The 27,487-nt window shown below is 37.1% G+C and overlaps 1 protein-coding gene across 3 annotated transcripts in view; it reads left to right on the top strand.

The window, feature by feature from the left end:
* Nucleotides 1–27,487, top strand: part of QSER1 (glutamine and serine rich 1) — a 77,301-nt gene that overhangs the window by 34,885 nt on the left and 14,929 nt on the right. For all 3 annotated transcript variants that reach the window (XM_045066065.1, XM_045066067.1, XM_045066066.1), the window contains 5 exons: nt 1,669–5,349; nt 17,873–18,201; nt 19,178–19,294; nt 19,822–19,955; nt 21,182–21,399. In XM_045066065.1, the coding sequence (XP_044922000.1) occupies nt 1,669–5,349; nt 17,873–18,201; nt 19,178–19,294; nt 19,822–19,955; nt 21,182–21,399 (4,479 nt within the window). The remainder of the gene's footprint in view (nt 1–1,668; nt 5,350–17,872; nt 18,202–19,177; nt 19,295–19,821; nt 19,956–21,181; nt 21,400–27,487) is intronic.

Genomic DNA, 27,487 nt, shown 5'->3' with positions numbered 1-27,487 from the left:
CAGTGTTCACCTCACTTAATTTTTAGATTTATTTATCATGTTAAATGTAAGCAGTTTGGGTTTGATGTTTTTTTTTTAAGATTTTATTTATTTGGGGTGCCTGGGTGGCTCAGCCCGTTAAAGCCTCTGCCTTCAGCTCAGGTCATGATCCCAGGGTCCTGGGATCGAGCCCTGCATTGGGCTCTCTGCTCAGCAGGGAGCCTGCTTCCTCCTCTCCTTCTCTGCCTGCCCCTCTGCCTACTTGTGATCTCTGTCAATAAAAATAAATAAAATCTTTAAAATAAAAAAAGATTTTATTTATTTATTTGACAGAGAGAGAGATCACATGTAGGGAGGGGGAAGCAGGCTTCCCGCTGAGCAGGGAGTGCGATGCAGGGCTCAATCTCAGGACCGTGAGATCATGACCTGAGCCAAAGGCAGAGGCTTAGCCCACTGAGTCACCCAGGCGCCCCAAGCAGTTTGGGTTTTCATTTTAATATTATGGACATTTCACCTTGTCTATTGCTATTGCATTGAGATTTTAAGGTAAATTAATCACTAGAGATTATGTACATTTTTATTGTTTTCTTAATTTTCAGATGACCTTATCTAACATATAAACTCATTTATAGAACAACTATAGATAGGAATTGCTAATACCTTTGTAATTTTGTTTTTGCTTTAAGAAAGCTACCTGTTGGGGCGCCTGGGTGGCTCAGTGGGTTGAAGCCTCTGCCTTCGGCTTGGGTCATGATCCCAGGGTCCTGGGATCGAGTCCCATGTCGGGCTCTCTGCTCCGCTGGGAGCCTGCTTCCTCCCCTCTCTCTCTCTGCCTGCCTCTCTGCCTACTTGTGATTTCTCTCTCTGTGAAATAAATAAAATCTTTAAAAAAAAAAAAAAAGAAAGAAAGAAAGAAAGCTACCTGTTTTGAGCAAGTGGGTGGCTCAGTCAGTTAAGCAACCAACTCGTGGTTTCTGCTCAGGTTGTGATTTCAGGGTCATGAGATTGAGTCCCACGTTGTATTCTATGCTTATGACAGAGTCTGCTTGGGGAACTCTCTCTCTCTCTCTGGCCCTCCCCACTGCACTTGCACGGTTTCTATCTCTCAAATAAATCCTTTTTTTTTTTTTTTTTAAGATTTTATTTATTTATTTATTTGGCAGAGAGAGAGAGAGCAAGAGAGGGAACTCCAGCAGGAGGAGTGGGAGAGGGAGAAACAGGGAGCCGGAAGCAGGGCTTGTTCCTGGGACCCTGGGACCATGACCTGAGCTGAAGGCAGACGCTTAATGACTGAGCCACTCAGGCGCCTCTAAAATAAATAAATCTTTATAAAAAAGAAAGATTCTCTCCTTCTGCACCCCTCACGCGCGCGCAGAAGCGCGCACACTCACACACGCACACTCTCTCTCTCTCAAAAATAAAAATAAAAAAAGAAAACTAGCTGTTTTTGAAATAAAATTTTTGAGATATACATGCAGAACTAAATTGTCAGGCTTTTCAGTCTTAGAGATTTTTTTTTTAAAGATTTTATTTATTTATTTGACAGAGATAGTCTTAGAGATTTTAATGTGTTAAAATCTCTAATCTTTAATGGATTATGTAAGTCTCTACTATGGAGACTCTGTGTGTGTGTGTGTGTGTGTATTTGTGTTATAATTGCATAAAGTTTTTTGTGTCTTCTCTTCCTAGGTATGCATTCCTCAGCAGCAACTGAGCTGTTTGTTACTGGATCTTTGCCAACCACTGGAACACTTCCACCCTCTGCCCTCTCTGCTTATCAGCATCCCACCACCTTCAGCAATAGGAACTTTGCTACCACCTCACCTTTGGTGCTTCAGGATTCATCTTTTAACACTACATCAAATGGAATTTTAAATCCTCATGACCCTTTGCTACAAATCAAGACTTCCCAGGGAACTGTTCCGACTGCTTTGGCATTTGAGCGCCTGGGCAGTTCTGCATTAAGTAACAGCATACCACCTCAGTCTTCAACATATCGCTCAGCTCAAGAGTCTGCACCCCATCTTTTACAACCTCAATTTAGTTTGTTGCCTTCAGCACTTGGGGGAGCCCAGCAAACTCCTCAAGCCTACAGCTCAGCTCTCTTTACTAGTTCTACTGCTGCCATTGAAAGAGCTCTTCTTCGAGAATGTAGTGTTATTAAACACCATCAGCGGCCTTCAGGTACCCAGTCTATTCAGGCACAACTGACTGGTTCACAGCATTCCTTACATAGCTATCTATCAAATGCAAGTGTCGTTAATTTTCAGGAAACTAGCAGGCAGTCATCCTTATCCTGTAGCCCAATTGGAGATTCTACTCAGGTGAGCAATGGAGGACTACAGCAGAAGACCTCCCAGGTGTCAGTGGAACTTGCTCAGTCTTACTCATCTGCAATTCCATCATCAGGGTTTCCTCCTTCTACAAAAGGAAAAAGTTGTTCTACAAAACAACCACTAACATCAACTAAGACCCCCAAACCTCAAAGTATAATTCCCCCTGTGCAAACATTAAGCTATTCCAAACCTTTACATAATCAGAGTTCAGTAATATCGGGCCAAGCACAGATTTATTCTACAGCGCAGCTACCAAGCCTTTTATCAGTCAGTCAGTCCCAGAATTATGGTTTAGGACAGCCACACAATGTGCCATCTATTGTTCATTCACAGGTTTATAGGTCCAACAAAGTGGAGAAGTTGCCATCCTTATATAAAACATTGACTTTTTCTGGATCATCTCAGACTATAACTTCTGAAAACCAGACCCTTAACTATTCTTCTAATCAACAGGAAGTATTATCTTCAGTTACAAGTGAGAACTACCCTGCTCAAACGAGAGATCTATCTTCAGTTAGTCAGTCTCAAAGTTATTCATCTAGTCATTCTCAGGGTTTGTCACCAGTCAGCCAGACACAGGTTAGTTATTCATCTCAGTCACAAGTGTTGTCAGTTGTTAGCCCCTCAGAAAGCTACGCTTCAGGGCAGTCCCTAACATTAACAGCCCCTTCTCTTTCTTATTCTTCCACCTCTCGGGCTCAAAATTTGTCAAATACTAGCCCAACCCAGAATTATATTTCTATGCACTCTTCCCAAAATGCTCAGACTCAAGGGTCATCCTCTCCCCAGTCCCAAAAGTTTTTGCCTGCTGTCCAGTCATCATCTTTTGCATCCTCCACTCACTGTCAGACATTACAGAACAACATACCTTCCCCTGATCCAAAGTCTTATGCCGAAAGAAAACTTGACTCAAATGTGTATACATCTTCAAAGCAAGAAGAGGATTTTCCAATGCAGGAGTTACAGGTATTACAGCCACAAGTATCTCTTGAGTCATCGACCCAAAGGCTATCTGATGGAGAAATTAATGTTCAAGAACCAGCTTACAAGGTGTCAAAGGCAGAGGACAGATATTCTCAGAGTGTAATCAGAAGTAATTCTCGTCTTGAGGATCAGGTTGTTGGGATTGCCCTACAAGGGTCAAAAAAAGAAGAAAGCATGGTTGGTTCAGTGACACAGCTTACCCAACAAATTGGCCAGGTCAGTACAGCAGCCCTTGATATTAAGAAGGCAACTAATTTAATGCAAACTTCACAAATAAGATTGAATGCTAAAGACCTCAACCAGCAGCATCCTCTTATACACAAGGTACATGAAGCCAAGGTCCAGGAGCAACATGATCAAATAATTAATGCTTCATCTCAGATTCAAATTCCAAATCACTCTTTAGGGCATGGCCATCAGGCATCTCTTCCCAATACACAGGTTCTTTTAGATTCTACCTGTGATCTACAGATTCTTCAGCAGTCAATACTGCAGGCAGGTTTAGGGCAAGTAAAGGCATCTTTACAAGTACAGCGTGTTCAGAGTCCTCAACAGATAGTACATCCTTTCCTTCAGATGGATGGTCATATTATTCAGAGCAATGGTGATCATTCTCAGCAGCAACTCCATCCTCAAACTTCTGAAATCATGAAAATGGACCTCTCTGAGTCTTCAAAACCATTACAACAGCATCTAACAACAAAGGGCCATTTTAGTGAAACAAATCAACATGATTCAAAGAATCATTTTGTTTCTCTTGGATCAATATGTTTCCCAGAGGCAATGCTTCTCAGTGATGAGAGAAATATTTTATCAAATGTAGATGATATCTTAGCAGCTACAGCAGCAGCTTGTGGGGTTACTCCCTCTGATTTTTCCAAGTCAACTTCAAATGAAACCATTCCAGCAGTTGAAGATGGTGATTCTAAATCTCATTTTCAGCAGTCATTAGATGTTGGGCATGTGACTTCGGATTTTAACTCTGTAACAGCTACGGTAGGAAAGCCACAGAATATAAGTGATATTTCCTTAAATGGAAATCAGGTCGCCGTAAACCTTTCACCGGTACCCACCCTCCAATCAAAAATGACTCTCGATCAACAGCATATTGAGACTGTTCAAAATAAAGCATCTAAAGTAATTTCACCAGTGGTCGGACCAAGTCATGAAGCCCAGGAGCAAAGTTCTGGCTCATTCAAGAAACAGTCTGCTACCAATCATGAATCCGAAGAGGATAGCGAAGTTCCTATCGATAATACGTTAACTAATAACAGAAGCCAAGAGTTTGTTTCTAGTAGGAGTATGAGTGGAGAGAGTGCTGCGTCAGAGAATGAGCTCACCGTAGCAGGTGATGACAGCGCTGGGTCGGTGAACTCAGCCAGAAGTGCCCTTGCACTGTTGGCCGTAGCCCCACCTGGGGAGGCCATCGGTGTCAAGATTGAAGAAGAAAACCAAGACTTAATGCATTTTCACCTGCAGAAGAAAAAACCCGGAAAGGGGCAAATGAAAGAAGAAGACAACAGTAATCAGAAACAGCCAAAAAGAACTGCCCAGGGCAAACGCCAAAATCCAAGGGGAACAGATGTGTATTTGCCCTACACCCCTCCTTCCTCAGAAAGCTGTCATGATGGTTATCAGCACCAAGAAAAAATGAGACAGAAGATCAAAGAAGTAGAGGAAAGACAGCCAGAAGTCAAAACAGGATTCATTGCCTCTTTCTTAGATTTTCTGAAATCCGGGCCCAAGCAGCAGTTTTCCACTCTTGCCGTCCGAATGCCCAACAGGACTAGGCGACCAGGGACCCAGACTGTTCGCACACTGTGTCCCCCGCCACCTCCAAAGACTACTTCTACGACACCCACACCTTTGGTGTCTGAAACTGGGGGTAACAGTCCATCGGAAAAAGTTGATAATGAACATAAAAACTTGGACCATTTATCTTCATTTTCTTCTGATGAAGAAGATCCTGGAGCATGCAGTCATGATATTTATAAAAACGCCTCTACTACCTTAGCTACGGATGCTGCTTCTGACAAAAAGAAGAAAACAGGTAAAGTTTTAAATTTTAGGTTCATAATTAGGGATTTCCACTGTTTTTATGCTAATAAACTGGGTTTGAAGCCTTCTTACCTTGAAGCAGGTCTATAAGATTTTCAGGACAAAATGCATAGGTGGGTGTTTCAGGTACTTATTTTTTTTTAAATGCTCTTTCCCTATAAGAAAGCTTTGGGTGTTAGGTTGAAAACTTCTGTTTCGTTTTGTTTTGTTTTGTTTACTTTCTACCACATGATACATAAATTACATAGTTCATACCTAGACTTCTTTAATCTGAGGCTTCTCGTGGTGGTTTATGGATGTGAGGCATTGTATTGGGGACCCTGGCTTATTTTCTTGGTATGTCAGTTTTACCTGAAGATTAGCATTTTACTTATAAACATGGTTATCTTATGCGTAGCATGCACATGAGTATAATTAAGATAAAATTTTCAAGTTTTGTGTAGGCTCCTGACTGTGTCTCCAAACCTTTGGGTGCGTGTTTCACTTTACTCTATAGTTAAGGGAACACTTGGAGGAACTGTTTAAAGAAGCACTGCCTCAGGTCAGCTCTTTTAAGGAACGTTCTAAACGAAAAGATTTATGACAGTAAAATAGCCATGACCTCTGTGCGAGGACCCAGTAGCAATGCACTGTTACCTCCAGTACATAGATGGGAAAGTCGAGAGGACGTGAACTGTGCAGGTCCACACAGCTAGTAAGTGACAGAGCTGGAGTCCGCACTCGGGTTTGTGTGGTTGTAGAGCCTGTATTCCTGCCTCGCTCTTTTGTGTAAGTCAAGTGGGTCTTTAAAAGTTAAACCTCGTTTTGTAATGTACTTCTAGCTTCTCTCTGGACTCAAGACCACCCTTAACTGAGGTGATCGGAAACAACTGCTATTCCAAATAATCTATTAGCATAAACGTCTGCTAATACATTTCTAAAGAATTCTCGTTTTGTTATACAGGGAAATTAGTATAATGGAAAGTCAGTGTTAGAGTCAAAGACATTATGGATGTGGCTGATCCTGGTAAGGTTTTATACTCCTCTTTCCCCAATGCCAGGCGCTTTGCAAACCCTATTCCACTCTCCATTTGTAGAACAAAGCTTTTGTAATTTCTGTTTTAAAATATGAATCTAAGACTGTTTTCTTCCCAACAAGTGTTACTGCTTCATCTGTAGTTAAAATCATTACTGTCAACCCCATTCATACTCTTAGGTCTTCGAAGTTCTCTCGCTGCCATCCCCGCTGCTGCCTTCGGTGGAAGAACTCCTCTCTTGCTTCTCGTTAGAATCCTTTGCACCACACTCAGTGCTTCTGGGGGGAAACGTTAAAATGATATGTTAAACTTCTCCCTTTCCATATTTTATTTTCTGGTTCCACTCTTTCCACTTTTCCTCTTCTGTAACAACTGAATTTCTCATTGTTTCTGGGACCTGTAAGCCTGATTTCACACTTCTCTTTAGGCAGGTTTTCTAGCTAGAGTACCCTCTCAATTTTCTTCAGCCCAGCAGACCCTGTTACCTATGAAGACCATCTTCAAAGTCACTTTGTGGAAGTTACCCCAGGCAGAATTAGTGCTCATATCCTCTAAACACAGCCCTCAAATATCTCTGAAAGACAAATTTAAATTTTAATTGCCACAAGGTCTAATTTATCCATTTTTCCTTTTTTGATTTGTGCTTGTGTCCTGAGAAATCTTTGCCTAACCCGTGGTTACAAAAATGTTCCGTTGTTTTCTAGAAGTTTTTAACTTTTGCATTTTACATTTAGGTCTATGATCTCCACCCCCCCTTTTTAAAGTACGCTCTGCACCCCACATGGGGCTCAAACGCACAACCCTGAGATCAAGAGTCCCATGCTCTTGATCCCTTTTGATTTTATTTTTGTGTAAGGTGAGGTATGGGTTGAAGTTAATTTTTTGGCATGAAGAAGTCTAGCTTTTCCAGCACCATTTGTTGAAAAGAGTCCTTTCTCCTTTTATTATCTTTGCATCTTTGTTAAAAATCAGTTGGCCATATTTGTATGAATTTGTTTCTGGATTCTCAGACTTGGACTTTGTGTTTATGCTTTCAGAAATACCACACTATTTTAATTGCTGTAGCTTTACAGTATGTCTTGCGACAGGGTAGTTGTGAGTCCTCCAAGTCTGTTCTTTTTCAGAATTGTTTTGCCTATTCTAATTCCTTTCCTTTTCCATATAAATTTTCAAATCAGCTATCAGTATTTACCAAAAAAGAAAAAAAAATCCCGCTGGAATTATTACTTTGATTTCCTTGAATCTGTAGCAATTTGAGGAAAACTGAACTGTTCACAATGTACTGAGTTTTAATAATTCATGAACATATTTGATTTCTTTTATTAGTCTTTTATAGTTTGGGACAAATAGATCCTACATATGGTCTATAGTTAGTTAAATGTTTTTGGTGCTATTTATTGTGAATTATACTCTTAAAAGTTTTCAAATTCCAGTGACTTATTGGTAGATTATAAAAACACAGGGGGTTTTTTTGTTTTTTTGGTGTGTTGATCTTGCAAATCTGTACTATTCATTTATTCTAGGGGGCTTTTTAGATTCCTAAGAATTTTTTAATGTAGGAAATTGTATCATCTGCAAATAAGGGCACTTTTATTCTTTTCCAATCTTACATCTTTTTCACTCCTATCTTAAAACACAGGAATTAACATTCCTATATAGTTTTTTATGAAAGTGTTGAGTGCTGACTTCCTGAATATGTTCTTGATCTTTGGAGGAAAGAAATCACCCTTTTGCCATTGAGTATGATCTTAACTGTAGGGTTTTTGTAGATTTCTTATCACACTAAAGAAATTCTTTACATTTCCTAGTTTGCTTACAGTTTTTATAATGAACAGAGGTTGAATTTTGCCAAATGCTTTTTCTTCATCTGTTGAAATGATTATGTAGTTTTCATATTTAGTCTTTCAATATGGTGAATTACATTGACTAATTTTCAAATGTATTCATGGCCTTGCATTCCCAGGATCAACCCCAACAGCTGTGATATCTTGTCTTTTTTTTTTAATACTTTGATGAATCAGTTTTCTAATTTTTTTGCATCCATCTTTGCAGTGGATATTGGTCTGTAGCTTTCCTTTTTTAATGCCTTTGTCAGATTTTGGTGTCTGGTTATTGCTGACCTCATAAATAAATTGGGGACTGTCCCCTTCTTTTCTCTTTCCTGAAAGAGATTATGTAGTACGATTTCTTCCCAGAGATGCTTGATTGAATTTGTTGGTGAAACCATCTGGACCTGGAGTTTTCTTTTTTTTAAAGATTTTATTTATATATTTGACAGAGAGAGATCACAAGTAGACAGAGAGGCAGGCAGAGAGAGAGAGGGAAACAGGCTCCCTGCTGAGCTGAGAGCCCGACTCGGGACTCTATCCCAGGACCCTGAGATCATGACCTGAGCCGAAGGCAGTGGCTCAACCCACTGAGCCACCCAGGCGCCCCTGGACCTGGAGTTTTCTTTGTCAGAAAGTTTTTTGCTATGGATTCAGTTTCTTTGATGATGGAACCATTCATCTTGTCTGTTTCTTCTTGACTGTGTTTTGGTAGTTTGTATCTTTGAAGAAATTGGTCTGTTTTATCTGAGTTGTTTAATTTATGGGTATAGAGTTGTTGGTAGCATTTCCTCATGTTGATAATTTATGTCTTCTCTGTTGTGGTCAGTCTGGATAGACATTAATTGATTTTATTAATTCTTTTTCTCCTTTGTTGGCTATTTCATTGATTTTTGCTGTTCTCATTATTTCCTTTTTCCTGCTTGATTTAGGTTTGTTACACTCTATTTTTCTAGTTTCTTGTGGTAGAAGCCTAACTTGTTAATTTGAGAACCTCTTCTGCTATAAGCATTTAATGTTATAAAGCTCTCTCTAAACCCTTCCTCAGCTTTGTCCCACAAATTTTATTTTTATTATTTATTATTTTTATTTTCTTTCAGTACTCTCTGATATTTCCTCTTTGGTCCATGAGTTATTATATTTTTTGAATATTTGGGTATTTTCCAGATACCTTTCCTTAATTGATTTCTTCTTTGTGTAATTTCAGTTCTCTGACATTTGTTAGGGTTAGCTTTATGACCCAGGATATGCTTGATCTTGATTAATGTTCCGTGTGTACTTTAAAAGAACATATATTCTGCTGGTTTTAATTACATTTAATGTGTAATTATTGATATAGCTAGATCTTTCATTTTATTGTTTTCTGGTTTCCCCCTTTCCTGTTTTTCTAAAACACATTATTTAAACTTCAGGTATTTCATTTTTAAATTTATCTCTATCTTTTCTGACTGTATCTTTTTGTATTATTCTTCTAGCAGTTGACCTAATGATTACCGTCCACTTAAAATCAGTATTTTTATGATTTCAAGTAAAATGCCAAAGCCTACCAACCATACAGGTCCCTTTACCCTTGCCCTTATGTTACACATATTTGTCCTGTATATTACATCTACATATATTGAAAGCCCTAAAGAAGGAATGATTTTGCTTTCAACAGTCAAATATACTTTAAATAACTTAGGAGGAGAAAAGCCTCTTGTACTTATGTAGGTTCTATAATTTCTGTTGTAGTTCCTTTATTCCTGATGTTCCAAGTTTCCCTCTGGTATCACTTCCCATCAGCCCGAAAATCTTTTCCTTTTCCAAGGCTTTTCTTTTTCTTTGGTTTTCAGCAATGTAATTGTTTATCTCAGTAGGGTTTATCCTGTTTGGAGTTCACTGAGCTTCTTGAATCTGTAAAATGTATGTCTTTTACGAAGTTTGAAGTTTGGGGACATTATTTTTTCTGTACCAACCTTTCTCTCCTTAGACTCCAGTGACACAAATGTAAAACTTTTTGATAGTGTTCCTCCGGTTCTGTTCTTTTTTTTTTTTTTAATCTTCTTTCCCCCTCTGTTCTTCATATTGTATAACTTTTATTGCCTCACCTTAATGTTCATTGGTTTTTCAACCTTCTCGGTTCTGTTATTGTTCCCGTCCAGTGAATTTTTTATTTCAGGTATTTTTTCAATTCTAGAATTTGTCTTTGGTTCTTTTTTCTAGTTTCTCTTTCTCTACGGAGGACTTACATACTTCCACTCATTTTAAAAGTATGTCGACCCTACTTCATGGAGCATATTTACAACAGCTGCTTAAAGACCTTGATAATTCCAACATCTGAGTCATGATAAGAGTGGCTCTGGTTTCCCTTTAAGAATTGTCACATTTTTTCCAGTTCTTTGTATATTGAGCAATTTTGAATTGTATCCTGGACATTTTGAGTACTATACTGTGAGACTCTGGGTTCTGTTAAAATCCTCTGGAGAATGTTGATTTGTGTTGTTTTAGCAAGCAGTCAGACTACAAATTGTCTCATTTTTGAGTGGTCATTCCATTGTTGGTTCAGTTTTCAAAGCCTTTGCTCTGCTGCTTTGGATCTATCTCAGCAGTTAGTCTGAAACTTAGGTGATGGGTAGACTTTGTTAAAGTTTAGATCTCAAACCCTTTCTTATGCTAGTTTGGATCTACTCTACATAAGTGCAGTTTAAGCATGAAACTGAGATTTGTATGTGTTTATATACAGAATTAGCAGATACCGCTCTCCAGCACTTTCCTCCCTGGGAATTTTCCATACTACCCAGCTCCCTGGGTTCCCTTTCCTTAGGCATTTGGCTAGAAAGCTGGCATTTTTCTTGGAGTTTTAGCTTCTGGTGCTTTGATACAATTTTTGCAAGTGGGGCTTAAGGCAATACAGCCATAGAAGACAAAAAATAGGGAGTCCCCCTAGATCCTCCCCCAGCTTTATTGAGATATAATTGACTATGTAACGGTTTATAAACTCTTCATGCCATTAGTGGCCCTGTTTCCAGGTTCTTCTGGAATGCCAAAAAGGCAGGCATTTTGTCAGGGTTTAAGATGTCTGGTTCACCACCATGGCATTGCAGCTTTGTGACTTGGGTTGCTAGTGGGATAGGTCTGGGAGAGAGAAAAGAGAAGAAAGAAATGGCATTTTCCCCCCCACATTCTTCACCTTGAATGGGCCTCTTCTCTGTACTCTTCTCTCTAGAAAAACAGATTTTCTTGGAGTTTTTGTTGTTTGTGCCCTGTGTAGCTCTAAATCAGGGGTCACCCTCTGGTCAATGCTAGGTGATAAGAGAGGAAAGAAGTAAGAAACATCTCCATATAAAAATTGTTATTTAGGGCGCCTGGGTGGCTCAGTGGGTTAAGCCGCTGCCTTCGGCTCAGGTCATGATCTCAGGGTCCTGGGATCGAGTCCCGCATCGGGCTCTCTGCTCAGCAGGGAGCCTGCTTCCCTTCCTCTCTCTCTACCTGCCTCTCCATCTACTTGTGATTTCTCTCTGTCAAATAAATAAATAAAATCTTTAAAAAAAAAAAAATTGTTATTTAAATTTGTGCTTACCTCTCCAATCTATCCGCTTTATTAACTTTCCAGACTCTTCAGGTAGTTGCATTTTTTATTTTTTTCAAAGTGTTTATTTGTAGTACATGGGTGATAATAGGCTCTAGAGGGCTTACTTCATCTTGCTTGGTACAGAAGCCATGAATTTTAGAAAAATTCATCGTTTTATCAATTTACTGTCGTGATTTCTGATGCTCAAATTGTCCTGTAATGGGCAAGTAGGAGTCTCTTCAATGTTTTGGTATTTTTGTTGTGATACATTGAATTCATTAATTTTAAGGGAAAATCTATCTTTACAGTATTGTCTTCTCATCCACTTATAGAATATATTGGTTTTTTTACTTATTCAGATTTTATACTATGTATTTTCATATTATATCATTTTTCTCTACATAGATGTTACAGTTTCTGCATTTTTTTAACTACAGTTTTCCCCACATTGTCTTCTTAGCAATTACTGATGGTGGTGTATGGCAATTACTGATTTTTATATCTTCATTTTGGTTTTGGCATTTGGGGGGGTGGTTATTTTAACAGTGTTTCCACCTGCATTTCTTGCATTTTTAGGTAGACATTTATGGCTTGTAAAAATAATGGGAGTTTTGGGGGGCCTGGGTGGCTCAGTGGGTTAAAGCCTCTGCCTTCAGCTCAGGTCATGATCTCAGGGTCCTGAGATCGAGCCCCACTTTGGGCTCTCTGCTCAGCGCGGAGCCTGCTCCCCACCCCCACCTGCCTCTCTGCCTATTTGTGATCTCTGTCAAATAAATCAATAAAAATCTTTAAAAAAAATAATAATAATGGGAGTTTTATCATTCTCTTTCTCTCTCTCTCTCTCTCTCTCTCTCTCTCTTTTTTTTTTTTTTTTTTTTTGATTATTTTACTTGGGCTCAGCCTCTGCTTTAACCCACTGAGCCACCCAGGCTCCTCGGTCTCTGCTTAATAGTAGCAGTGAGAGCAAGGGTCCTCATGTCCTTCTTGGTTTGAAACAGAATATGCAGTGTTTGACTATGAATTAAATTTGTTGTCAGTTTCTAGTACCGTATACTCTTTGAGAAAATTTCCTTCTGTTTTGAGGTTCTTAATTTTTTAAATTAAAAGTGGATATTGAATTTTTGTCAGATGCTTTTTTGAGCTTCTGATAAATCTGCTTTTCCACATTAATCTATTATTTGTTGTTGTTGTTTTTTTTTAATTTACGTATTTATTTTAGAGAAAGAGAGCCTGCATGTAAGCTGGGAGGGGCAAAGGGAGAGAGAAACACTCAAGCTGACTCCGCATGACGCGCAGAGTCCGTGGAGGGGCATGATCTCATAACCCTGAGATAAGGACCGGAGCCAAAACCAAGAGTCTCTCTTAAGCAATTGAACCACCCAGGCACCTTAGTCTTTTATTTGACTTCTTAATGTTGAACCTTTCTAAGAAAAGTCTACCATGAACTCTCCTTGGTCATGATTAATTATTTTACTCCATTGCAAGATTTAAATTGCTACTGTTTTATTGGAGATTTTTACACCTAGATTCGTAAATGAAATTATTGCTTATAGTGATTTTGTCTTGATCCTTTGTTGTTGTTTTTTTTTGGTTTTGGTTTTGTCTTAATCTTGTTTACTTTTATATTCAGGAATATGCTGGTTTTATATACTGAATTGGGAAAATTTCTATATTTGTCTAAGCTATAAAAAAGTTTACCACATAAAATAGGGATTTAGTAGAACTTTCTAAGAATATATCTGGGACTTTTCCAGTTTTTTTCTGAGGTAGTTTAATCTATCTGAATCAATTATTCAAAAGGTATATTTTCTAGTAAAATCATCCCTCTCATTTAAGTTTTTTAATCTGCTGTTATAAAGTTGCACATAGCATTCTAAGTTTTTAGTCTCCCCTTTTTCTGTAGTTATGTTCTCTTTCTTGCTCCAAATGTGTTTTAATCTTTTTCCTTACCATTCTGTGAAAAGTTTGCCTATTTAGTGGTTCTTTTCAAAGAACCAGTTTACTTTTCTTTTTTAACTCCTATTTTCATTTTTTTACTCAATTTTTCTTAATTTCTCTAATCCGTTCTTTTTCCCTATCTTCCTAGGTTCAATTTAATGTTTTCTCTCTGGCTTCTTGAGTTTAATGCTTAAGTTTATTTGTATATATCCTTGCTTTTTAATGAATGGCATTAAAGTATAAGTTATCTTCATTGTACCTGGGCTTTAATCTATGCCTCTAGTTTTAATTTGTAATGCTCTTACTGTCCTTTCTAAATGGTTTGTCATTTCAGTTTTGATTTCCTTTTTAACCCAAGAGTTATTAAGAAAAAGTAGGGTTTTGCCTGTTTCCTAGTAGCTTTCTCATTTTGATGGTGGTGGTAGTGGTATTCTTTTATTACTAATTTATGACCCTACTGTATTTTGGTCAAGGGAATGCTTAAATAATGCCGCTTTTGGAAATCTATGAAAAATTTTTAGTGCCTTGGTAAATGGCCAATTTGTATAAATATTCCATGAATACCAAGTGCTAGCAGATTTTATTTGGTAATGCTGTTCAAATCCTCTGTATCTCTTTGGCTTTTCTTTAATGTAATAAATGACATTAGGTTATATAAGAAAATGTATATGTGAATGTTGGAGGTAAATGACAGGTCTAGAATTTGCCTTAAACTATCCCAGCAAATATAAAAGGGGTTGATGGACAGATAAAAGTATACCAAATGTTTGTAGTTGTTATAGCTGGGTTATAGTATTTGAGGGTTTGTATTCTCTAGTTTTATGTATATTTGAAATTATTAATAATAAACAGTTTTTTAAATCCTCCCTATCCTTATTTGTTTTTAGATTGCTTGATCTGTTGATTCCTGAAAAAGGTGTGTTAAAGTTTTGAAATATGTTTGATTATTTTTCTAATACTGTTTACTTGATATATTATGAACCCACATAATTAGGTACATAAAATATTACTGCGTTCAATTTCCTTTCTGTAAAATCTCTTCTTACAAATTTAATTTCCCACTTCTGTTTTTAATATTACCATACTAATTTTATTGTTAACTGTTTTGGTATATTTTTCCATATCTCTGCTTTCTTTCTTTCAGAATATTTTTTCTTGTGAATTATCACTCCTATATAGAAATAAAGAACATGTAAGAAAAACACATAAAATTCCCATAAAATGTGAAATGCAGACATTACTTAAGCCTTGACCACCAAAATAGAGCAATTTTATAAGATAATAGTTTAAAGAAAAAAAAAGGGACAAAGAAATAAAAATAAGTTTTTATTTTTAAAACTTCTAAATAACTCAAGGATTTAAAAGGAAACCAGGGGCGCCTGGGTGGCTCAGTGGGTTAAGCCGCTGCCTTCGGCTCAGGTCATGATCTTAGGGTCCTGGGATCGAGCCCCGCATCGGGCTCTCTGCTCAGCAGGGAGCCTGCTTCCTCCTCTTCTCTCTCTGCCTGCTTGTGATCTCTCTCTCTCTCTCAAATAAATAAATAAAATATTTAAAAAAAAAATAAAAGGAAACCAAAACTGAAATGATAAGCCACTTAGAAAGGACAGTGGAAAATTTACATTTCAAAACCAATGGGATGTTCCAAAAGTGTAGAACAAAGAAGAAAATTTATAGTGTTAAATGCTACTCCTTAGAGAATCAGAAAGTACAAAAATAAATTGAATATTGAATTAACCCAACTTAAAACCTCTAGAACTAACCATATCTGAGTTGCTTTTCTTTTATAATTTTACCACCCATATATATATATCCCTAAGCACTATCTATACTTTTTTTTTGAAGTATAGTTGACATTCAAGGTTATATTAGTTCCCAGGGTACAACTTACTGATTCAACAACATATACTTCTTAATTTTTCACTGTATGACTTTGTTAAAATATTATTGACTGTATTGCCTCTGCAGTACTCTTTGTCTCTGTTACTTATTTTATAACTGAAATTTATACCTCTTAATAATGTGCTCGCTTCGGCAGCACATATACTATACCTCTTAATAACTCCTATGTCTATACTATATTTTACTACACTATGCCATACTGTACCTGAACCCTGTACTTTTGTTTGGCTTGTTTTAAAGCTTCATAAAAAGGGCATTGAACAATATTGATACATTTTTCCTCTACTAATTTGAAAGTTATACATTCTTTTTAAAAATATATTTGGTTAGCATATTATGAGCATTTTCAAATATGAACAAAAAGATTCTTAATATTAAACCAAGTTATGTATCACTCAGTTTTAACAATCATTGATACATGGTCAGTTTTGTTTCATTCCTATCTTTATCTATTCTCCCAACCCCTGATTATTTTGATGAAATATTTCTCTTCCTGGTTATAATAGGAATTGCAGTGTTTTCTGCTTCTCAAAATCTGTTAATAATCTTTACTCTCCTAATGGATAATAAGGCTTTTGAACAATAGAACTCTTTCAACAATGTAGTTTTCAGAACATAAGTTTTGCACTTCCTTTCTAAAATATTTTCTTCTTTTTGATGCTGTTATTAATGGAATTGTGTTCCTAAATTAATTTCTGGATGGATCATTGTAAGTATATAAAAATGCAATTGGGGGTATCTGGCTGGCTCAGTAGGTAGAACATGCAACTCTTGATCCTGGCGTTGTAAGTTCAAGCCAGGTTGCATGTACAGCTTGCTTTAAAAAAAAAAAAAATAAAAGTACAGGGCACCTGGGTGGCTCAGTGGGTTAAGCCGCTGCCTTCGGCTCAGGTCATGATCTCAGGGTCCTGGGATAGAGTCCCACATTGAGCTCTCTGCTCAACAGAGAGCCTGCTTCCCTCTCTCTTTGTCTCTGCCTGCCTCTCCGTCTACTTGTGGTCTCTGTCAAATAAATAAATAAAATCTTTTTTTTAAAAAATACAATTGATTTTTATATATTGATCTTGTATCCTGAAACCTTGTTGAATTTACTTAGTAATTCTAGTAGTTTTTTAGGCGATTTCTTAGGCTTTTCTGTATACAAGATCACGTCATCTGCAAATATTGTTTTATTTCTTCAGACATCTTTCTGAGGGGAAAACATCTAGTTTTTTACCTTTAAGTATGATGTCAGGGTTTCTTTTTTTATAGATGCCCTTTATCAGGTTGAAGAAGTTCTGTTCCATTTTTAGCTTGTTGAGTGTTTTTATCACAAGTGTTTAAATTTATGATGTTGAATTTTGCCAAATGCTTTTTCTTTTCATCTACTAAGATGATCCTGTGGTTTTTGTCTTTTGTTCATAACATGGTGATTGATTGCTGTTTAAGTATGCATTTCTAGGATAAAACCCATTTGGTCATGATGTGTAGTTCTTTTTATATGTTGTTTGATTTGCTTATATTTTTGAAGATTTTTGTGTTTATATTCCTGAAGGATAATGGTCCTATGGTTTTTCATGGTGTTTTTGTCTGGTTTAACTATTGGAATAATATTTAGTCCTATAAAATGAGTGCTTACTCATATTTATTTTAAGCTTATGACGGATTAGTATTCATTCTTATTTAACTCTTGGTAGAATCTACTGATGAACTCATGTGGGCCTGTGCTTGTCTTTGTGGGATACTTTTTAATTGCTTTTATTCTCTGTACTTATTGGTCTATTCAGATGTTCTATTTCTTCTGGAGATTTTTTTAGTGGTTTTCATCTTTCTAGAAATTTGTCCATGTCATCTAAGTTGTTTGTTAGCATACAGTTTTTCATATTATTTCATAATCCTTTTTATTTCTATAGTTCTTAAGGCTTTTTCAAAGTATGTTGGGGTGTTGTTTTCCTTCGTGCATCAGATTGGCTTTTCTTCTATGAATTCTTCACAGCTTTGGTCAGCTGACCGTTACTTATCTTGCATCACTTTTGTGTCTCTACTTAAAATATTTTTGTGCTACTTAATGGACTTAGGTAGGGGAAAGTGTAGCTTGATGGGAGGCTCAGTCTGATTGTCATCCAGATGTAATTCCATCACTTTGATTCTTGGAAATTAACAGCCATTCTTTAATTTCTTATTGTAATATTCATTGTTTCAATTTGATGGTAAAAGCAATCAAATCTTTCTTTTTAAACTGTTCAGATTTTACTCAGAACAAATGAATGTTTATTTGTATTACTGATTTGCATTTGCTTGATCTAGTTTCAGAAGCCCTGCGGGTGGCAACTACTAGCCCAACTGCCAATACTACTGGTACTTCTACTCCTTCCTCCACCACTGTGGGTCCAGTTAAGCAAGAACCTCCCTGCTCTACTTCATCTGCAGTAAATACCCTGGAAAATATACACTCTACAGAACCCCCAAAGCCCTGCGAACTTGATGGTCTTCCTTCAGACCAGTTTGCAAAAGGACAGGACACTGTTGCCATAGAAGGTTTTACAGATGAGGAAAACACAGAAAGTGGAGGGGAAGGCCAGTACAGAGAGCGTGATGAATTTGTGGTGAAGATAGAAGACATAGAGACTTTTAAGGTGATTTGAATGTTCACAGGTATATTCAAGGTCATAGTTTAGTGGGTGTGTCCTTATGTAATAAGCCTTCATAATGACTTTAGTAGGAAGATCTAGCTTGAATTGCAAAAAGTTATATTTTGATAGTTATTCTAAGTTATAATTGTTAAATAAAAAAATCAAACTAGCAGATATTTTGAAAAAGAAAGCAGTTTAAAATAATTTTGACTTCTTTCTGAGTGTTAGGTATTTCTGACTAGTCACTATACCGTATTTAGGTACTAGTAATTAGAGCTGTTTTGAAATTTCATTTTGTTCAAGGCTCCCAAAATCATTGTATTGTTAGGAGTTTGGAGAAAATGAATTTTTCATTTAACAGTTTAAAGAAAATAAGAGAAATATGATGTAAACATAGAATTGACATATTTTCATAATTGCAAATTGTAGAATCATAGGTAGAATGTCAAATTTCATACTGAAAAACTTTAGCCATTTAAAAAAAAATAGGTTTCAGAAACCTATCTGGGGGGGGCTTGGGGTTTTGTTTGCTTGCTTTTGACTTTTTAATTGGGGCAGAGAGGAGTGGCATTAAAAAGTATAAATGAGGAAGATAACCTTCAAATTATATGCCCTCCATTCACAATTAACTGCTGTTAATATTTTAACATATTTGTTTCTGGTCTTTTTGAATACATACATACTCTAAAAATTGTGTCGATTTATGTATGACTATCATTAGAAAACTTTCCAACAGTTACACAAAAGAGTAACTGGCTACTATGCATGTTGGTGTCCTCCCTATTCCTGGAAGGATTTTGGCAGAGACTGAATAGCAAGCTTATAAGAATTGTTGCAAAAGTTCAGGTAGGTAAAAAACAAAAGTTTAGCTAGATAGGTCTTTAATTTTCCTTTCAGCTCTAAGATTCTATAAATCTAGAATTTGTTGTCAGTTTGTATAAATATAATAAGTATAATTACATATAAATACATATTACAGGAGGCTTTAAAAACAGGAAAAGAACCCCCAGCTATCTGGAAAGTACAAAAAGCTTTATTACAGAAATTTGTTCCTGAAATTCGAGATGGACAAAGAGAATTTGCTGCTACCAATAGTGTAAGTAGAGTGCTTCTTTATATTCGTCTTCCTGGTTTTTTTGACAGCATCGTGATCCTAGGGAAAATACAGAATGATTTAAATTTAAATGTAATTTATATTGAACATTTCTGATAATAGTATAAAATTTGGTATATGATAGTCTGATATCAGTATGTAAATCCTGGCTTTTTAAATTATTATTATTAGTCTATGAAGAGTTCATATGGACTCAGAGGCTGTTATATTGATTATTCTGCCGGTCAAACATCCTGATTTTACCAGAAGACTTACAGAAATGATTTCTTTTGTACTTAATGTAGTTACTTAATAGCATTGAGTAAGTAAGCATCTGGTAATTAGCCAAATGAGATTGCTTCTGTGTTTGCAGTTAAGAATAAGCCTGAAGTTATTTTTATTGAGGGTGAGAAGTAGCCTGGCCAGAGCTACATTTGGAAAACTTAGAGGATAGCAATGTAATAGTGAAGCCAACAAATTTTTATGTACAGAATGTTTAAGTATGTAATTCAGAGTGTTTCTTTCCTTAGTACCTTGGGTATTTTGGAGAGGCAAAGAGTAAATACAAAAAGATATATGTGAAGTTCATTGAAAACACAAACAAAAAGGAATATGTCAGAGTGTGTTCCAAAAAACCACGAAGTAAGCCTTCACAAACTATCAGGTATTTATTTTTGTATGTAACATATTTATGTAGAAATTATTGGAAGACTTATTTTTGGCAATGTAATTTTGTTAAGTTTATCTTCTTTTTAGTAATCTCTATACCCAATATGGGACTTGAACCCATGACCCGGAGATCAAGAGTCCCACACTCCTCTGACCAAGCCAGCCAGGCACCCTGGCAATGTTTTATATAGAGAATTACATCAAGTAAAGAGTCTGATGAATTTTTTTTTATCATATACAAGTCTGAAAATTCAGTGTCTGCTGTAATAAGTGATTCCTTTTGGTGTAATGAGAGGGGTTATAAAGCTCATGACTGTCTTTTGTGGGATGGGCACTCTTTTTTTTCCCAGAGTCCTCTTGGTGTCACCCTAATATAGTGGAGGAAAAAATGGGTGAGTCAAAAGATTCGAATCCTGCTCTTTGTGATCTAGAATAGCACAACCTTTTTTGAAGCCCCCCCTTTTTATCCATAAAATGATGAAGTGTCCAGTTTTAAATGAAAAATTTGAGAAAAAATTATAAGACTTACACACTACTAAGCAAGTATACAATAGAATTGTCATATATTAATTATTGTGATTCTGGGTTATGTGGAACATGAATCTGGAAGACAGATGACCTAGCCACATTCCTGTGATCTGTATGGGAAGAGGGCCATGATCCTAGACAGTCTCAATCTAGTGCTAGGAAGGTCTAGCTTGATTAAGGTTCCAACTTAGTGGAAGCAGTGTACCTTATTTTTATGATGAGGTTTTATCCATTCAACTCTCCAGAGCTAATACAGCAAATCTTGAGGGGCTCTAGGACAAGTATATTTGGGTCTCCAGATCCAAACATCCTGTTTCCACCTAAGGGTTTCAGATGGTCAGGGCTGGATATGGGTGTATCCTGCATTACTTCCCAAAGCCTTGGATCACTGGTTATACGGCCTCGTCCACAGGGAAATGAGTTCATAGAGAAAGAAGGAGTTAAGAGAGAGAAATCAAAGTTGAATTAATAGTCCCTTAGTGACTGAATATTGAATGTCAGTGGTTAGAATGTATTTCAAGAGGATTTGGCAGGGGGAGTCATCGTTGGCGATGTATAGGACTTGGACTTCACTTTGGAGATGTTAGTAATTAAATATACTTTTCTTCACTAGTGTTACTCATTTTTGGTCTCAATTTATTTTAATCTGACAAGATTTCAGTGTGTTAATGAAGTGTGTCTGTAACATTGCAGAACTGTTCAGGCTAAGCCAAGTAGTAGCAACAAAACTTCTGATCCTCCAACACCAAAAACTACAACTACAAAAGCCCCTTCCGTGAAACCCAAAGTTAAACAGCTGAAAGTAAAGGCTGAGCCACCACCAAAGAAACGGAAGAAATGGAAAGAAGAGTTTTCATCATCCCAGTCTGACTCCTCTCCTGAGATCCATTCTAGTAGTAGTGATGAGGAGGGTAAGTTCTCCATGAAATGAATACCTCGATAACTTGAGACTGTCAGCATGAACAGAGAGAAGCGGTGATGCTCACAACTCAAAACTTTTATTTTTCGGGGGATTTACCTACCTAATTGAGTTCGGGTTAGGCTTTTATAAAAAAAATTCAAAAAAATAAATACATCCATACCTGTATACCTGCATACAAACACAAATTCACATTGCCTGAGCACTAATTGAAAGCACGGCTTGCCCACGCACACAACCGCACACAACCTTGTGAAGTAGAAGAAGCAGTGAACTGAAAGACTGTTGCGAGTTCTAACCACAGTAATGCCAGTTACCTCCGCTCTCTGGGTGGGGTGGGGATTATTAGATCACATAGTTTATACTAAATCCTGTCTTTCTAAAGTTCTTATTTTATTTACTTGACAGACAGAGGTCACAAGTAGGCAGACAGAGAGGAGGGAAGCAGGCAGCCCAACGCAAGGCTCGATCCCAGGACCCTGGGATCATGACCCGAGCCAAAGGCAGAGCTTCAACCCACTGAGCCACCCAGACGCCCCTGTCGTTCTAAACTTCTGAGTCTGTGTTTATGCTAGAAGAAACTATTACTCTGATACTGTAATTAATAGGGCATGTAATTTTTACTCTGAAACTAATTAATAGGGTATAGAAATATATATATAATATATACTTAGGTGTATGTGGAATGTTTATTAATTATATAATATCATGCATACTACTCTGTATCTGCCCCTAGCCAACCAGCTGCCCTTGACTAAGCGAGGTACCCTAACTGTGCCTTAGTTTTCTCTTTTATAAAATGAAAAGGTTGATAGGTCAGCAGTTACCAAACTTTTTGTTTGTTTGTTTTTAATTTTTTTTTTTAGTTTTTTTATTTTTTATTAATGTATAATATATTATTATCCCCAGGGGTACAGGTCTGTGAATCGCCAGGTTTACACTCTTCATAGCACTCGCCATAGCACATACCTTCCCCAATTTCCATAACCCAACCACCCTCTCCCTACTCCCCTACACCCAGCACCCCTCAGTTTCTTTTGTGAGATTAAGAGTCTGGCAGTTACCAAACTTTTTGATCTTAGAACACTTTTTTTTACTTTTAAAACTGTTGAAGATACCAAGGAGCATTTTTGTAGGCTAGATATAGATAATAGTTGTATTTACTTTATTAGAAACTGAACCTGAGGGGCACCTGGGTGGCTCAGTCAGTCAAAGGTCTGTCTGCGGCTCAGGTTATGATCCCAGGGCCCTGGGATTGAGCCCCATGTCAGGCTCCCTGCTTAGCAGGGGAGTTTGCTTCTCCCCCTACGCCTGCTCATGCTCTCTTTCAAATAAATAAATAAAATCTTAAAAAAGAACAAAACTAAACTGAGTTTGGGATAGTTGTAAAACACAAGAGTACACCAGTATACATTCCATTAGCCATCAAACTTGTTGTGTAATATATGCAAGAAAGAAAGCAGTTCAGTGTAGGGCAGAGGTTGGCAAACTGTGGCCAGTGGGCCAAATCTGACCAATAGTCTATTCTTGTAAGTAAAGATTTAACTAAAACACGAATTCATTTACGTATGTTCAGATAGTTGCTGTTCTACTAGGTGGCAAATTTTGAATCATTGCTACAGAAAGCATATGACCATTAAAGCCTAGAATGTTTGCTCCTGGCCCTTCCAAGAAAAAATTGGTGACTTTTCTTCTGGAGCATAAAGTTGGAGGTAGGCAGAAAAAGATGAAAGGATGACAGAAGGCCACATATGCCAAATTAAAGCTGAAAAGCCTGGGATCCTGCAAGCCCAGAAGAGTCCCTTGGAGGAATTTAAGTAGGGAGCAATTGGAATTTGAATTACAAGACCTCATAGTTCAGGTGTAATTCAAAGTCTGAACCTTAGTTGTAGCAGTAGGGGTAAAGAGGGGGACGCATAAGAAATTCAGACTGATGGGGTGCCTGGGTGGCTCAGTGGGTTAAAGCCTCTGCCTTTGGCTCAGGTCAGGATCTCAGGGTCCTGGGATCGAGCCCCACGTCGGGCTTTCTGCTCAGCAGGGAGCCTGCTTCCCTCTCTCTCTCTGTCTGCCTCTCTCTCTACTTGTGATCTGTGTCTTTCAAATAAATAAATAAAATCTATAAAAAAAAAATTCAGACTGAACGTGAATGATGAATTGGGCATTGGGGGTGCTACTGAGGTTGATGGCCAGGTTGGCCTCTGACATTACAACTGTCATCGCTTGGGAGCTCATCTCAAAGCTTATTGGAATGGAAATCGAATTGTAACAAAAAGTCTTCTTCAGGGCAACAGTCTACTTGAAATGTGTTGTTTTTAAAAGCTACTTAGAAAGTATGCACATCAGAATTTATAAAGAAGATACCAAAGAGCATTTCTTTTTTTTTTTTCCCAAAGAGCATTTCTGTAGGCTAGATGAAATTTAGTGCTTTGAGTATGTGTAGAAGGCAATATACGTAATCTTTGCAGTTAGCATTCCTGCCTACTGTTTAGAATGGAGTGGTTTGAGTTCTGAATGTGCACACCACTGTACTGCTTCCTCAGATGACTTTAAAGTTTTTCTTTATTGGTAACTTGAATTGTTGCCACTAGGTGTCAGTAATAGGTAAGCATTTTTAGTGTTTAAAAAGTCAAATATTTATGATAAACATAGATTTATAGGCTGGTGATACTGTTTCAAGACTTTTATAGTCTTCAGATTTATTGAAGATTCCAAAACACTTGTGGGTTTTTTTTTTAAGGCTTTATCTATTGATGTTTACCAAATATCAACTAAAATAACTTTGTAAAATATTTATTTAAAATAAACCCATTCCATATTAATATTTTTTAACAACTGTATTTTCCTAAAATAACACTAGTTATAAGAGTAGCATTTTCATATTTGCTTCTACATATATATTTTGGGTAAAGTATATAAAGAAAACCCAGCCTTGGGGCACCTGGGTGGCTTAGTCAGTTAAGCATCTGCCTTTGGCTCGGGTCATGATCCGGGGGTCCTGGGATGGAGCCCCACATCGGGCTCCCTGCTCAGCAGAAAGCCTGCTTCTTCCTCTCTCTCTGCCTCTCCCCTGCTCATGTTCTCTCACATTCTCTATCTCAAGTAAATATAAAGTCTTTAAAAAAAAAAAAAAAGAAGGAAAGAAAGAAGAAAACCCAGCTTTATGTAGATTTTGTAGTTGGGAAAGGGAGGAGTATTTTAATTAAAATATTTTAATTTTCAGACAATTATGGATATTTTTCTTTGATATTCAGAAGGTTTTTATTTTATGAACTTGACAAAAAGTAACTTTTTCAACTTTTCATGCTTGTTACTTTAAAATGTATTGGTTTGTCTTACCTCCGCAATGTATCTTTAATCCATGAATGATTTTATGACATTTTCCATTGGTCATGTGAAAATATCTGTTAGCTCTTTAATGTACATAGTCTATTTCACATTTTCCCACATTTTTAAAAAATTGTGCTAAAATATATAAACATAAAATTTGCTGTTACAGTCATTTTTAAGTGTACGTTCAGTAGCATTAATTATATTCACACTGTTGTGCAACTATCACAGCTCTCTATTTCCAGGACATTTTCATCACAGAAAATGGAAACTTTGTAACCATTAAGCAATAACTCCCCATACCCTTTTCCCCTGTTGGTGGTAATCTTTAATCTGTTTTCTGTTTCCATGAATTTGCCTACTCTAAATATATCATATAAATATGCTTGTCTTATTTCACTTAACATGATGTTTTCAAGGTTCATCCATGTTACAGCACATTTTCACATTTCACATTTATTACTTATTACTTTTTACGGCTGAATACATTGTAAGTTTATCCCTTGTATGTTCACTTTGTTTATCTTTTCATCTATTGATGGACATGGGTTGTTTCCACCTTTTAGCTATTGTAAATAATGCTGCAGTGAACATTGGCTTACAAATATCTGTTTGTATCTTTTTTTCAGTACATCTAGGAGTAGAATTTCTGAGTCATATAATTATAAGTTTAGCTTTTTGAGGGACCACTAATTGATTTTCCAAAGCGGTTACACCGTTTCACATTCCCACCAGCGATGTAGGAGGTTCCAATTTCTTCACTTCTTCACCAATACTTGTTATATTTTGTTTTGGGTATGTTGTTGTTGTTTATTGTAGCTGTCCTAGTAGGTGTAAAGTGTTATATTGAAATTTTGATTTGTATTTCCCTAACAACTAATGATGTTGAGCATCTTTTCAGGTGCTTATTGGCCATTTCCTTATTTTCTTTGGAGAAATATCTGAAATCTTTTGCCCATTTCTTAATGGGCAAATGGGCATTTCTCCTTTTGTTCTTGAGTTGTGGGAGTTCTTTATATTTTATCCTGTTCTGTAGGTTGACATTTCATTTTTGATAATGTCCACTGGTGTACAAAAATTTGAAATTCTAATGAAGCCAAATTTATCTGGTTTTTTTCCTCTATTGCTTAAGCTTTTGGTGTCATATTTAGAATCTATTGCCAAATGCAAGGTCATGAAGATTTACCCCTATATTTTCTTCTAAGAGTTTCATGATTTTAACTCTTACATTTAGGTCATACATTTTTACAGCATCAAAAAAAAATAATACTCATGGGGCGCCTGGGTGGCTCAGTGGGTTAAGCCACTGCCTTCGGCTCAGGTCATGATCTCAGGGTCCTGGGATCGAGTCCTGCATCGGGCTCTCTGCTCAGCAGAGAGCCTTCTTCCTCCTCTCTCTCTGCCTGCCTCTCTGCCTACTTGTGATCTCTCTCTGTAAAATAAATAAATAAAATCTTTAAAAAAAAAATAACACTCATTAATATTACCACTGATCTCATCAGTAAATTCCTTAAGTATTGATTTGGATGTTGTCAGCCTCATATTGGTAGATACAGAATTCCAAAATTCTGATTTTCATTTGAAACCTCAAATTTTCTCATTGACAGCAAATGCTGTCAATTGTTTTTGTTGAATGACAGGTCCGCTTCATTAATTTTTAAGAATACCATGTCTGCGGGGCACCTGGGTGGCTCAGTGGGTTAAAGCCTCTGCCTTCGGCTCAGGTCATGATCCCAGGGTCCTGGGATTGAGCCCCACATTGGGCTCTCTGCTCAGCAGGTGATTTCTGTCTGTCAAATAAATAAATAAAATCTTTTTAAAAAAAAAAAAGAATACCATGTCTGGAGGTATATGGGTGGCACAGTTTTTGTTTAAGCGTCTGCCTTCTGCTTACGTCATGATCCCAGGATTCAGGGATCAAGCCCTGCATTGGGCTCCCTGCTCCATAGGAAGCCTGCTTCTCCCTCTCCTACTCCCCCTGCTTGTATTCCCTCTCTTGCTGTGTGCCTCTCTCTGTCAAATAATAAATAAAATCTAAAAAGAAAAATAAAGAATACCATGTCTACCAAATACGCAAGTCTGAATAGGCATAGTGTGTGTGTGTGTGTGTGTGTCAGTCGTCCTTTCAAATGAAAATGGTGTCCCATGGGGAGAAAAGTGACTAGTTCATCTCGTAACTCAATTACATAGATGTTCTTCCTAGAGATAACCATCATAGTTCATAACAGAAGTGCATATGTACCTCTGATTTCATCACACAGAATATTAAGACATTTTCTCAATAGTAATGATTTAATAAAAATTTTTTTACTGCTTCACCAAGAACTATCCTTTTTTTTTTAATTTTTAAATTTTTTTATAAGTAATCTCTCCCCAACATGGGATCAAACTCACAACCTCAACCTCAAGAGTTGCATGCCCCACCAAATGAGCCAGCCAGGCACCCCAAGGACTATTAAGTGAAATTGGCTCCCCGCCCTCCCCTTAAAGGCATGGCAGTGAGATGGCAGAGTATATGGCTACTAGTGTAGTTTGGTTTCACCGCCTCAACCCATGCTAAGGCACCAGCAGTTGTACCCATCATTTTTAGAAGTATGAACAGAGTTAAAAAGATAAATAACATTTAATATTTTTATGAAAACAGTTTTGAAATCAGAAACAGGATCTTGAAGGAAACCCTAAGAGGTCCTTAAACCATACTGTAGGAACTGCTACTGGGGCGCCTGTGTGGCTCAGTGGGTTAAGCCTCTGCC

The sequence above is a fragment of the Mustela putorius genome, unplaced genomic scaffold (assembly GCF_011764305.1).
Source record: "Mustela putorius furo isolate JIRA1106 unplaced genomic scaffold, ASM1176430v1.1 tig00003859_pilon_pilon_pilon, whole genome shotgun sequence".
Lineage (NCBI taxonomy): Eukaryota > Metazoa > Chordata > Mammalia > Carnivora > Mustelidae > Mustela > Mustela putorius.
This window is presented reverse-complemented; position numbering and strand designations above follow the sequence as displayed.